This window comes from Macaca nemestrina, chromosome 13 (genome assembly GCF_043159975.1).
Source record: "Macaca nemestrina isolate mMacNem1 chromosome 13, mMacNem.hap1, whole genome shotgun sequence".
Lineage (NCBI taxonomy): Eukaryota > Metazoa > Chordata > Mammalia > Primates > Cercopithecidae > Macaca > Macaca nemestrina.
The window spans coordinates 43,667,082-43,679,650 of record NC_092137.1 but is presented as its reverse complement, the minus strand read 5'-3'; the positions used below and the strand labels follow the sequence as shown (position 1 = coordinate 43,679,650).

The 12,569-nt window shown below is 36.7% G+C and overlaps 1 protein-coding gene across 11 annotated transcripts in view; it reads left to right on the top strand.

The window, feature by feature from the left end:
- The window catches only part of LOC105464931 (THADA armadillo repeat containing), a 356,256-nt gene that overhangs the window by 47,909 nt on the left and 295,778 nt on the right, over window positions 1-12,569 (top strand). For all 11 annotated transcript variants that reach the window (XM_071076636.1, XM_071076633.1, XM_011713068.3 and 8 more), the window contains one exon: window positions 550-707. In XM_071076636.1, coding sequence (XP_070932737.1) covers window positions 550-707 — 158 coding nt within the window. The remainder of the gene's footprint in view (window positions 1-549; window positions 708-12,569) is intronic.

Genomic DNA, 12,569 nt, shown 5'->3' with positions numbered 1-12,569 from the left:
AATTAAAGATTAAACTTAAGTTTTGGAACAATATTGTGTTTTATTTTAAAATTTAATTTGAAAATAATAAATTAAAATACTGGACCTGGCATAGTGGCTCATGTCTATAATCCCAGCACTTTGGGAGGCCCAGGCGAGAGAATCGCTTTAGTCCAGGAGGTGATGTGGTGAAACCCTGTCTTTACAAAAAAATGCTAAAATTAACTGGGTGTGGTGGCGCATACCTGTATGCAGGAGGCTGAAGTGGAAGGATTGCTTGAGCCTGGGAGGTCATGGCTGCAGTGAGCCGTGAGCATGCTACTGCACCCCAGCCTGGGTGACAGAGCGAGATCCTGTCTCCAAAAAAGAAAAAAAAAAAAACTTAGCATGATTTCTTCTCATAACACATGCTTGACAAATGTTAGCTTTTTTCCTTCTGAATAAATATAGCATGACAAATTGGGTTTGTTCAACCAGATTATTCGTGGGGAAATTATGAATAAGCTTGTTTTTAGAAACCTGGGATGTGAGTAATCAAGGTTGCAATAGTTGTGTTTTTTTTTGTTTAAGGTAAAGAAGTAAAAACATGTGATGTAACCGCGCAGATGGTGCTGGTATGTTGTTGGAGAAGTATGAAGGAAGTTGCTTTACTTTTAGGCACGTTGTGCCAGCTTCTGCCCATGCAGCCTGTGCCAGAATCTTCTGATGGATTATTGACAGTGGAGCAGGTAAGGCAGATGTTTATTCCACCATGTATAATTTCTGGTCAACCCATAAATCACAAACTTTATTTTATAACCCAACTTTAAAAAAGGTTTAAAATTTTTCTTGAATAAAATCATACAGATGTCAACTGAAGAAAGTTCATGGTAATTTAGAATGTTAGACTTTATAATACATTTCAAAACTGTGGCATTTTTGGAAATATTTTTCTAAGGTGTATAAATAACTGTAGATTTTACCTCACTTTTAACTGTAGTATTATCTCTAATTTTTATTTCTCCATTTTACATACACAGACTTAAACTTTAGCTTAAAATTGTGTGTTTAGTAAAACTCTGCAAATCTCTTTAAATTTTGGAAAGAAAAAAAAGTAACATGTTGGTTGATTATGGATCTCATGTTTCCCACTGCATTGATAGTAAAGTTGTAGTCTTGGTTTTTTTGGCTGACTTTTGTTTTAAGACCACAAAGTTAGTTCACCATCTGGGACTGTTCAAGTGACTTGAGTTCTGTGTTTACAAGAAATTAGCTTACCACAAGCATTTCATTTGGAAATATTTTAGATTTATTAGATTTCTGTTTTTAATTGATTCCCTCTTCCTTTCCATATGGTTTTGACAAATCCATTTCCCACCATTTTTCAGCAAAGATATATAACATGTACTTTCATTTTTAACTTTTTAAAAATAAAGACAACTTTGTCCCTAGGGTGTTACAATTCAAGAAGAAAACAAATATTGTAGTATGCTAATGCTGATTATTTCTATAATAACCACAGGACTAGTTCCATGGAAATAATGCTAACGCTTTTTTTTCTCACACTCTGTGGCTTATGTTGCATGCATCTGGTTAACAGCTGGGCTTGTGATGTTGCAAGGCCCTGAGATGAAGAAAGGCAAAAGCTCACAAGACACTTCAGGCATCATTATGTTCCTTATTCTTTTCCAAATCAAATAGGCGTTAGTGTCCTAGAGTTACTTGCAGTCATTGCTGGTGACTGGCTATAGTGCCAATGCCAACATCTTTGCTGAGGAATCCAGCTATGATTAATGATTACTTCACTGATGTTCACTGTCTTGCTAAGAAGTAAACATGTGCTAGAGGCCTTTGATTTCCCAACTTCTCTTTCCAAGGACAAGTTAAAACATTTAGTTTTTTGAGTTTGTTGGGTAGTGTTTAAAAAACAAATTAAGGGAAATGTATTTTGCTTTTACTGTAACTGAGAAAGACCTGAAAGCTTCCTATGAACGTTGTTTTGCCTTGACACCTTTTACATAGCACCCAAATCTTACGTATTTAATTTATGTGTGACAACCATGATAAAATTGGGAATTAATGTAAAATAAAAGAGATGTTTGTAAAAGAAAAACAAACCAAAACAATAATTATCACAAAAAGACAGGTTCTTATAAACCAAAGAATTCTTCCAGTGACTGCTTGAATACAAAATAAGGTCCTGACTGTTTTTCTGTAAAACATTAGTTTCCATTCTAATGAGGTCCAGTCATTTTTCCATGTTGCCATTCACATGGTAACTTCACATACATAGGTGTGAGAAGAAACTGATGACTGAATGAGCGATGAAATTTATATGTAATAGCAGTATTCTAACAGTGAAACCCCACCCTCTGTGAAAAACTTGATTCTTCATATTGCTGACTTTAACTAAAGAAATGTCTCAGTTTAGGAGTCAATAAAAATCCAAAGTCATCAAGAAATTAGTGTTATTTACATTACTGGAGGATTTCTGCTTTTAAACATAACATTTTGCCCCATGAACTTCCTTTAAATTAATAATAATTAAATATACTCACATGTGTTTAAAACCTTTAAGAGTTAAAAATACAAATGACAGAGAAGAACGTCATTTACATTGGAATGGCTGCGCCACACCTGAAGTATACCCTTCCAAGGGCATAGTTGCCCTGGCAAAGCTAGATATGCTGTGCCTAGTGGCAAAACTATGAGTTTAAGAGTTGGATCTTAGGTGAATGTGACTGCCACAGACCTGAATACACGGAGGCAGTGAAGTGACTTGCAGGCAGAATGCAACCCTAGCTACAGGGGAGAATGTGGAACTTACATTTCTTATTCTTCAAAGTAATAACTGTGATCTACTTTTCTCTCAATGGATGAAGAAAGCCATTCCGTACAGTCTAAAATACAATTCTATTCTATTTTGAAATTTGATGACTTGAATGTAGATGACAGTCCCTTTAAGATCATCCTCTTTTTACAGCTCCTTGTTTAAACGGGTGGCCTCTTAAATCCCCCATATAGGAATATAGTTTATAACAGGTAGGGAGATTACAGTTTGGGGTTTTTTGTTGCTGTGTGGGGAGAAGAAATGGGGCTTGTTTATAATTCTGAGTTTTCAGTGTTGTATTGACAAACCATTAGAGCTAGAAAGATCATAGAGATGATATTATCGAGCTTTCTTGGACAAGAGGAAGCTGAACCCTGGATGTCACCTGGTTTGCCCAAGATTGCAAAGCTAGTTTGTGGCAGCTCTGGGACAGGAACCCGGTTCTTCTCCTTGCCAGCCTGTGTTCTGACATGGCACACTGCTGCCTTTGTTTTGAGCTGCTCATTTAATTTTTCTTTAAATTTAATTTTCTGTATTTCCCATATCCAGGTAAATTTTCATAAGCCTCAGGACAGTTAGATGATTTGCTACTGAACTTTTTCTCAAATAGTTGATTCCCTAGAGCACTTCATGTGAAGCAGTGTGCTCTCACCAGTTTCTCCAGGAGGAAAATGTGTTCACTCAGAGGCATGTCTGACTTTCCTCCTTCGCTCTGATCACATAATGAAAGGTTCTTTCATAGTGTCCCTGTACAAGAGGCAGAGATAAAACCAACTTTGAGGGATGTAAGTGGAGACCCTTCAAGAGTAAGCAGTACACACAACCTTATCTCACAACTTCCTGACTGGTTGATGTGTGTGGAGTTTTCAAACTTGATGTTTTGCTGATGTAGAGCTTTTGCTTGTTACGTTTTGTTGGTTCTCTTTTCATGGGCTATCTGATACCCAGTGCCTACTGATTTTTTGAAACAGCTTCCTCCACCTGGAGTACTATATGAACTTAAGTTTATATGTATTTCCCTAATATGCCTAAAAAGAAACTACCAGGTAGATTTTTCATTCATGCTTTTCCCCTTCAGTAATTATCGCCACAGAAATCACGAGTAAGATTGCTATTAGAAATTGCTAATTATAGAAATTGCTATTTTAAAACATTCTCTTTTATTTTATTTATTTATTTATTTTTGAAGCAGGGTCCCATTCTGCGCCCAGGCTGGAGTGCAGTGGTTCCATTTCGACTCACTGCAACCTCAACGTCCTGGGCTTAAGCCTCCCAAATATTTGGGACTATAGGTATGTGCTACCACTTCTGGCTAATTTTTATATTTTTTGTAGAGACGGGATCTCACCATGTTGCCAGGCTGGTTTTGAATTCCTGGACTAAAGCGATCCTCCCACCTTAGCCTCCCAAAGGGCTAAGATTACAGGCATGAGCTACCATGCCCGGCCTAAAAATTCTATGTTAGATTCTGTTGTAACTTTTATGATGCCCAGAGCTAACTACATTGATATATTCCCTCAGTAGTGTCTTCTGTTATTATTTTAGATATTCTGCAGTGAACTACAAATGGGATATATGTTTATTCACAAGTCTTAAAGAAATTGCCTTTTGTATTTTCTTTTGCCAAAGTTTATTTTTTAGAAATTATAAATAATTTCATTGAATTGCACTCAATGCACGTTCCCCATTTTTAAGCTTTGAGATGAAGTTGTGCATGTAACCACATCCTATTTATTGACTGCCTTACTACGAGGATATCGTGGGAAAATAAAGATGTACATAATATGTGGTTCTGTGACCTCAAAGGACTTAGAAATACAATGGGGATACCAGACAGAAATTCATTTTAAAAAGTCAGACTACAGGGCAACAGTTAACATAGCTCATGGTTAAGAATTTGCTAGAAAGCAAAGAATAAACATTCTGGTAAGATGATATCTGAGTGGTAGAAAATTATTACCTCTGTTGTTATGTAGGAGAACAGTATTTGAGCTTTGAAGAAATCCCAAAAGTTAGTAAGAAATCGCTGTAGGAGAGAAGGTACAGTTTAAAACATTAACTGTTTTACTGGAGTGTAAACTTTTGTAAAACATCCCATTTAACCAAAGTGAAATTAGAAGTGGCTGTGTCTTAGAGTCAGAATTCAAATTAAGGCTTAGGGATTAAGTCTCACTACTTTATAGTATAAAATAAAAATAAAGTGGACATTTATTGTTTGCTACTCTTTGCCAGGTACTCTGAAAAACACTTAAATGCATAATCTTACTTATTACTCGCAATAATCCTGTGAAGTAGGTTCTAGTGTTAGCTCCCTTTCATAAGTAAGAGAACTGTATTTAATTACTTTTCATTCGTAGTACATTTCAAAATTTGCCTTCTCTAGATAAAGGGTAGATTTAAAATATATTTATATTTGTTTTTTATGGGTTTTATGCTTTAGATGAGCATTTAGATCCCCTAATTAGTCTGTTGGTGAATTATAGGTGCCTGGAAACATGGCATGTAGCTTCTTCCCCTGTGGAAATTTATACCCTGTAAGTCCATAAAACATGTTAATTTTCCCTATAGATACACTTTTTATGAAAAGTTAGGAGCAGGATATGCTAATTTTAAAAAGATAAGTGATTAGAATTTAAATTTCTGTTCTTTAAATTTTAAGAACAGAAATCACTGTACTGTTCTTGCATTTTGATCTTAATTTCCTTTATAAAAATCCTGAGATGTATGTTATTAAAAATTATTTTGTTGGAGGTAACACACTACCAGACTTAAAAATATACTACAAACCTGTAGCAACAAAAAAAGTGTGGTACTGGCATAAAAACAGACACATAGACCAGTGGAACAGAATAGAGAACCCAGAAATTAATGTATCTACAGCCAACTGATTTTCGATAAAGACTCCAAGAACACTCGTTGGGTAAAGGACTGTCTCTTCAATAAATGGTGCTGGGAAAACTGAGTATGCTTTCTTTATGTGCAGAAGGGTGAAACTAGACCCACCTCTCTCTCTATGTAAAAATCAACTCATAATGGGCGTGGTGGGTCATGCCTGTAATCCCAGAACTTTGGGAGGCTGAGGCGGGCGGATCACGAGGTCAAGAGACCGAGGCCATCCTAGCCAACATGGTGAAACCCCGTCTCTATTAACAATACAGAAATTAGGTGGGCATGTGGTGTGCACCTGTAGTCCCAGCCACTCGGGAGGCTGAGGCAGGAGAATCGCTTGAACCCAGGAGGCAGAGGTTGCAGTGAGCTGAGATTGCGCCACTGCACTCCAGCCTGGTGGCAGACCGAGACTTGGTCTCAAAAAAAAAACAAAAAACAAAAAACGCCCCCCCAAAAAAGCAGAAATCAACTCAAAATGGATAAAAGACCTAAATGTAAGACTCAAAACAATAAATGGTAAAGACTACTATAAAACTACTTGAATAGTAGTATTTATTCAGGACTTTGATCTGGGAAAATATTCTTTTCTTTTCTTTTTTTGTTTTTTTGAGTCTCGCTTTGTCACCCAGGCTGGAGTGCAGTGTCGCTGTCTCGGGTTCAAATGAACCTCTGCCTCCCGGCTTCAAATGATTCTCCTGCTTCAGCCTCCTGAGTAGCTGGGATTACAAACAAGTATGTGCCAATGGCTAATTTTTGTTGCCATGGCTGGCTAATTTTTGTATTTTTTTAGTAGAGATGGAGTTTCACCATGTTGGCCAGGCTGTTCTCAAACTCCTGACCTCAGGTGATCTGCTTGCCGTGGACTCTCAAAATGCTGGGATTGGAGGTGTGAGCCACCGCCTGGCCTGGGAAAACATTTTTATAAATAAGACCTTAAAAGCATAGACAAGAAAAAATAAATGGAATTATATCAAACTGAAACCCTCTGCACTGCAAAGGAAACAGCAGAGCCAAAGACAAACTCCAGAACGGGAGAAAAAATTTGTAAACTATTTATCTGACAGGATTAATGTCCAAAATGTATAGGGACCTCAAACATCTCAACAGCAAAAAAAAAAAAAAAAAAGGACAAATGATCGAACAGACATTTCTCAGAAACATAGAAATGATGAACAAATATATGAAAAAATGTTCAACATCACAAATCAGGGAAATGCAAATCAAAACCACAGTGAGATATAATTTCATTCCAGTTAGGATGGCTGTTACCAAAAAGACAACAAATGATGGCAAGAATGTGTAGAAAAGGGAACTCTTACACACTATTGAATGGAATGTAAACTAGTATAGCTACTATGGAGAACAGTATGGAGGTTCCTCTAAAAACTACACATAGAAATACCATATGATCCAGCAATCCCACTACTGGGCATTTATCCAAAGAAAAGGAAATCAGTATATTGAAGAGAGTGCTGCAACCCCATGATTGAATAGTGTTGCAATCCCATGTTTATTGCAGCGCTATTCAAAATAGACAAGGTACCTAATCAACCTGGGTGTCCAACAACAGATGAATGGATAAAGAAATGTGGTATATATACAAAGTGGAATACTATTCAGCCATAATAAAGAATGAAATAACTGTCATTCGCAGCTGCATGGATGGAAGTGGAGGACATCATGTTAAGTGAAATAAGCCAGAAACAGAAAATTAACCACTGCGTGTTCTCACACATGTGGAAGTTAAAGAAGTCGATCTCAAAGAAATAAAAGGTAGAACAGAGGATACTAGAGGCTGGGAAGAGTAGTTGAGAGGGTGGAGATAGGTAGAGTTGTGAAAAGATACAAAATTACAGCTAGATAGGACAATAAGCTCTAGCGTTCTTCACCACAGTAGGATGACTATAGTTAGCAATAACGTATATATTAATAATTCCAAATAGCTAGAAGCAGGATGTTGAATGTTCCTAACACAAAGAAATGATAAATGTTTGAAATGATGGATAAGCCAATTACTCTGATCACTGTTTATTATATGTATTGAAACGTTACTGTGTACCCCATAAATATGGATAATTATTTGTCAGTGAAAAAGAATTTTTAAAAATGCGTAAAAAAAATCTCTCTCCATAAAAGGGTTTACATGTTTTTGTTAAATTATTTCAAGGTACATTTTAATTTTTGATGTTACTGTAAATGCATCTTTATAAAAATTACATTTTTGAACTTTAACTTGCTGGGCTATAAAAATACAACTGCTTTTAAAATATTTGTCTTATATTCATCCGTATTATTAAACTCCATTATTTTAATCATTTGTGAATTATTTGTAGATTATATGTCCATAATGTCACCTTCAAACAATGAGAGTTTTTTGTTTTAAATTTTTATTTTACTTTAAGTTCTGGGATACATGTGCTGAACTTGCAGGTTTGTTACATAGGTATACATGTGCCACAGTGGTTTGCTGTACCTATCAACCTGTCATCTAGGTTTTAAGCCCCACATGCATTAGATATTTGTCCAAATGCTCTCCCTCCCCTTGCCCTCCACCCCACGACAGGCCCTGGTGTGTGATGTTCCCCTCCCTGTCTCCGTGTGTTCTCATTGTTCAGCTCCCACTTACGAGTGAGAACACGCAGTGTTTGATTTTCTGTTCCTGTGTTAGTTTGCTGAGGATGATGGCTTCCAGCTTCATCCAAGTCCCTGCAAAGGACATGAACTCATTCTTTTTTTATGGCTGCATAGTATTCCATGGTGTATATATGCCACATTTTCTTTATCCAGTCTATCATTGATGGGTATTTGGGTTGGTTCCAAGTCTTTGCTATTGTAAATAGTGCTGCAGTAAACATATGTGTGCATGTGTCTTTATAGTAGAATGATTTATAATCCTTTGGGTATATACCCAGTAGTGGGATTGCTGGGTCAAATACTATTTCTGGTTCTAGATCCTGGAGGAATCGCCACACTGTCTGCCACAATTGTTGAACTGATTTACACTCCCACCAACAGTGTAAAAGCGTTTCTATGTCTCCACATCCTCTCCAGCATCTGTCGTTTCCAGACTTTTTAATGATTACCATTCTAACTGGCGTGAGATGGTATCTCATTGTGGTTTTGATTCACATTTCTCTAATGACTGGTAATGATGAGCTTTTTTTCATATATTTGTTGGCTGCATAAATATCTTCTTTTGAGAAGTGTCTGTTTATATCCTTTGCCCACTTTTTGATCGGGTGGTTTGTTTTTGTAAATTTTTTTAAGTTCCTTGTAGATTCTGGATATTAGACCTTTGTCAGATGGATAGATTGGAAAAATTTTCTCCCCTTTCGTAGGTTGCCTGTTCACTCTGATGATAGTGTCTTTTGCTGAGCAGAAGCTCTTTAATTAGATCCTATTTGTCAATTTTGGCTTTTGTTGCAATTGCTTTTGGTGTTTTAGTCATGAAGTCTTTGCCCATGCCTATGTCCTGAATGGTATTGCCTAGGTTTTCGTCTAGGGTTTTTATGGTTTTATTTCTTTCTCTTGTCTGATTGCTCTGGCCAGAACTTCCAATACTATGTTAAATAGGAGTGGTGAGAGAGGGCATACTTGTCTTGTGCCGGTTTTCAAAGGGAATGCTTTCAGCTTTTGCCCATTCAGTATGATATTGGCTGTGGGTTTGTCATAAATAGCTCTTATTATTTTGAGATATGTTCCATCAATACCTAGTTTATTGAGAGTTTTTAGCATGAAAGGGTGTTGAATTTTATCGAAGGCCTTTTCTACATCTATTGAGATAATCATGGGGTTTTTGTCATTAGTTCTGTTTATGTGATGGATTATGTTTATTGATTTGTGTATGTGGAACCAGCTTTTTTTTTTTTTTTTTTGAGGTGGAGTCTCGCTCTTTTGCCCAGGCTGGAGTGCAGTAGCACAATCTTGGCTCACTGCAACCTCTGCCTCCCGGATTCAAGCAGTTCTCCTGCCTCAGCCTCCCGAGTAGTTGGGACTACAGGCGCACGCTGCCACTCCTGGCTAGTATTTTGTATTTTAGTAGAGACGGGGGTTTTACTGTGTTGCCCAGGCTGGTCTCAAACTCCTGAACTCAGGCAGTCCGCCAGCCTCAGCCTCCCAAAGTGCAGGGATTATAGGTGTGAGCCACCGCACCCAGCCTTTCATGTTTTTTACACTTTTCTTCTTCTTTTAGTGTGCTGGCTAGGGGCTCCAGAACAGAATTCAGTAGACGTCGTGATAGTAGGAATCCTTATCTTGTCCTGATTTTAAAGAGGATTAAAAAAACAAAAAAACCTGTACTATTGCCTGTGATGTTTGCCTGTTGGGTTTTTGTAGGTATTCTTTATGATGTTAAGGAAGTTTTTGTCTCTTCCAAGTTTGCTAAGAAATTTTTTTTTTTTTTAATTGTGAGTCGAAAAAAAGAAAAAGACTAGAAAGAAATGCAATAAAAATAGTTACCTCTAAAAAATTATTTTGTACATACATTATCCATTTTGTGAACTTTAAATAGAAACTCAGTGTTATCTAATAGGTAAGTGAGTTGGAGTTTTCAGAGGTTTTCATTTTAAAATGAAAATTCAGAGATTTTCATTTTAAAAATCAAATTTTGAAATTGTTTCTGATTTTATTGTTATTAACTTTGTAAGTGGTTTGAGTTAAACCTGTTTCATGTAGTCTGATTATCCACTGGGAGGCTGTCAGCCTGGCCTTTCTTCTCTGTTCAGCAGCTCATAGACCATACTGCCAAGCCCACTAGTCATTTGTAATTGGGTTCATCTCTTCCTTGTAGGCTTGTCCTTACTGTTTTCGAGCATGAAACTTCTAGGTCATTCAGCCAGGTTTACTTACCCTTGTCTGTGTGTGCTCATTCATTGATATAAAAAGACCTAGCGAAGTATCTGGCAGATAGCTAGCATGCACTTATTTAATGTTGGTGTATTCATTCTAGTCTCCCAGTGTCTTCTCATGTTAATTACCCTCTTTCATTTTGGTCCACCTACTGTAATAGCCTGTTCAAGTTCTGGATGTGAAGTCTTTTCTCATTATTCCAGTGAGAAGGATCTTTCATTTTTTGGAACTTATACTCATACTGGGCACCAGACAGCATGTTGGTTTTCTTTGCGAAAGTGAACTAAAAGCCTGCTGAGGACAGGCATCTTGTTTTCATCTTTTCTGTCTACCACAGTGTTAAGCTGTGAGGCATTTTACATGGTGCTAAAGAAAGACCGTTGTCTAACAGGAATTTTATATTGTCTTCAAAAGGAAAAAAGATAATAAGCCTAGGTATTAGCTATGTGGGTTTATTCAGAAATTATTAAGTGCCAAATGAAACGTGGAAATACTGCCTACATCTCAGTTTTGTCCTTAGAACGTCATTATGTTTTCTGTGCCAGGAATACCTAGGGTTTAGGTCCATCCTTGAGAAGCCCACCCACTGGTCATACTTCTGAGGTCTTTGATTTTTATTATATGCTTTTCGTTTTAGACCCCTTCGAAGGGAGTTTGAATAAAGGAAGCAATGAAAATCTGATCTTTGCCTAAGGAGTAGATTATGAACTGTTGTAAATCCACAGAGAAGCACTTTGTCAGTAATGACGAAGTTTATGTTTTCCTGAAGTATGTTTTAATATCTGCAGCATTTTGGGAAAAAAATTAAGGAAGTTTGAGAAACCTCATCTCATTGACTTTCTGTTTTTATTTTCTATGTCTTTAAGTACCTTCTTAGAAATCTCTTGTTTCTCTAGTAATTGAAATGATGGTCATTACAAATAAGCTAACTGGTATTTCTTCTAGTCCTTTTTTTGTATTAGTATTATTTTTTTAAGCTGGCTATCATGAGCTACTCATTTTATAGGATTATTGGGCTTCAGTCCTATATTAGGGGTTTAATTCAGATTTAAGCTTTGATAATTCTGTTCAAACTATGCTCTGAAATTACCATATTGAAGATAAAATAAGGCTTACCTGACTGTGGCTCTTGACAACTAGTAGTATGTGGTCTTTAAAAGATACTATGAAGAGTATCATCAGATCTTTAGGAAAACTAACTGGAGAACATGACCTGTCACTCTTTGGGCTACTAAAGAGTTAGATTTTTTTTTTAAAAATGTATTATATGCTGCTTTATTTATATATAATGGTTCTTTGTTAGTCTTCTATCTGATTCTTGTTTCTCCATGTGCATCACTTATTATGTCTTTGTAATCAGATGTACTTTGATGTGGATTACGTCTTTGGTTTTCCTCTATTTAGAACCCTAGTCAGAACTCATATTGAACTGAATTGGATTATAGGTTATAGACCTGTTCTGAGCTTTTCAATTTATTACTTATTTTAATACAACAACCTATGTCCTAAATGCTGGTATTATCCCTAGTTTATGGATGAGGAAACTGAGGTACTTGCCCATGATGACATGTTTAACTACTTATTCTACTGTTTATTGTCTCTAATGTGTGCAGAATACTAATTTAGTCCCTATGCTGAGGTAGGAGGTGTTTCTAGGTAAGCATATCTGAGCTATCTTGGGACAACTTGTCTTTTACCATCCTGTGATCTACTGGGGAGACCTGGATCAAGAGATAGCTGATTACAGCTTTGGTCCTAAGTTTTATACAAAATCTTAATTTTTAAAAGACAATAGTCACCAAATCTAATGGTATGAAAGCCTAATTGGCTTAAAAGTTAATTCTTTTCAAAACCTTAGTCAACAACAAATTGTCAGTTTTGTTCTCTTTAAAATAAATAGTCTGGCCAGCCACAGTGGTGCATGCCTGTAGTTACAGCTACTCGGGAGGCTGATGTAGAAGGACTCCTTGAGCCCAAGAGTTGGAGACTGTAGTGCACAATGATCACACCTGTGAATAGCCACTGTACTTAAGCCTAGGCAACA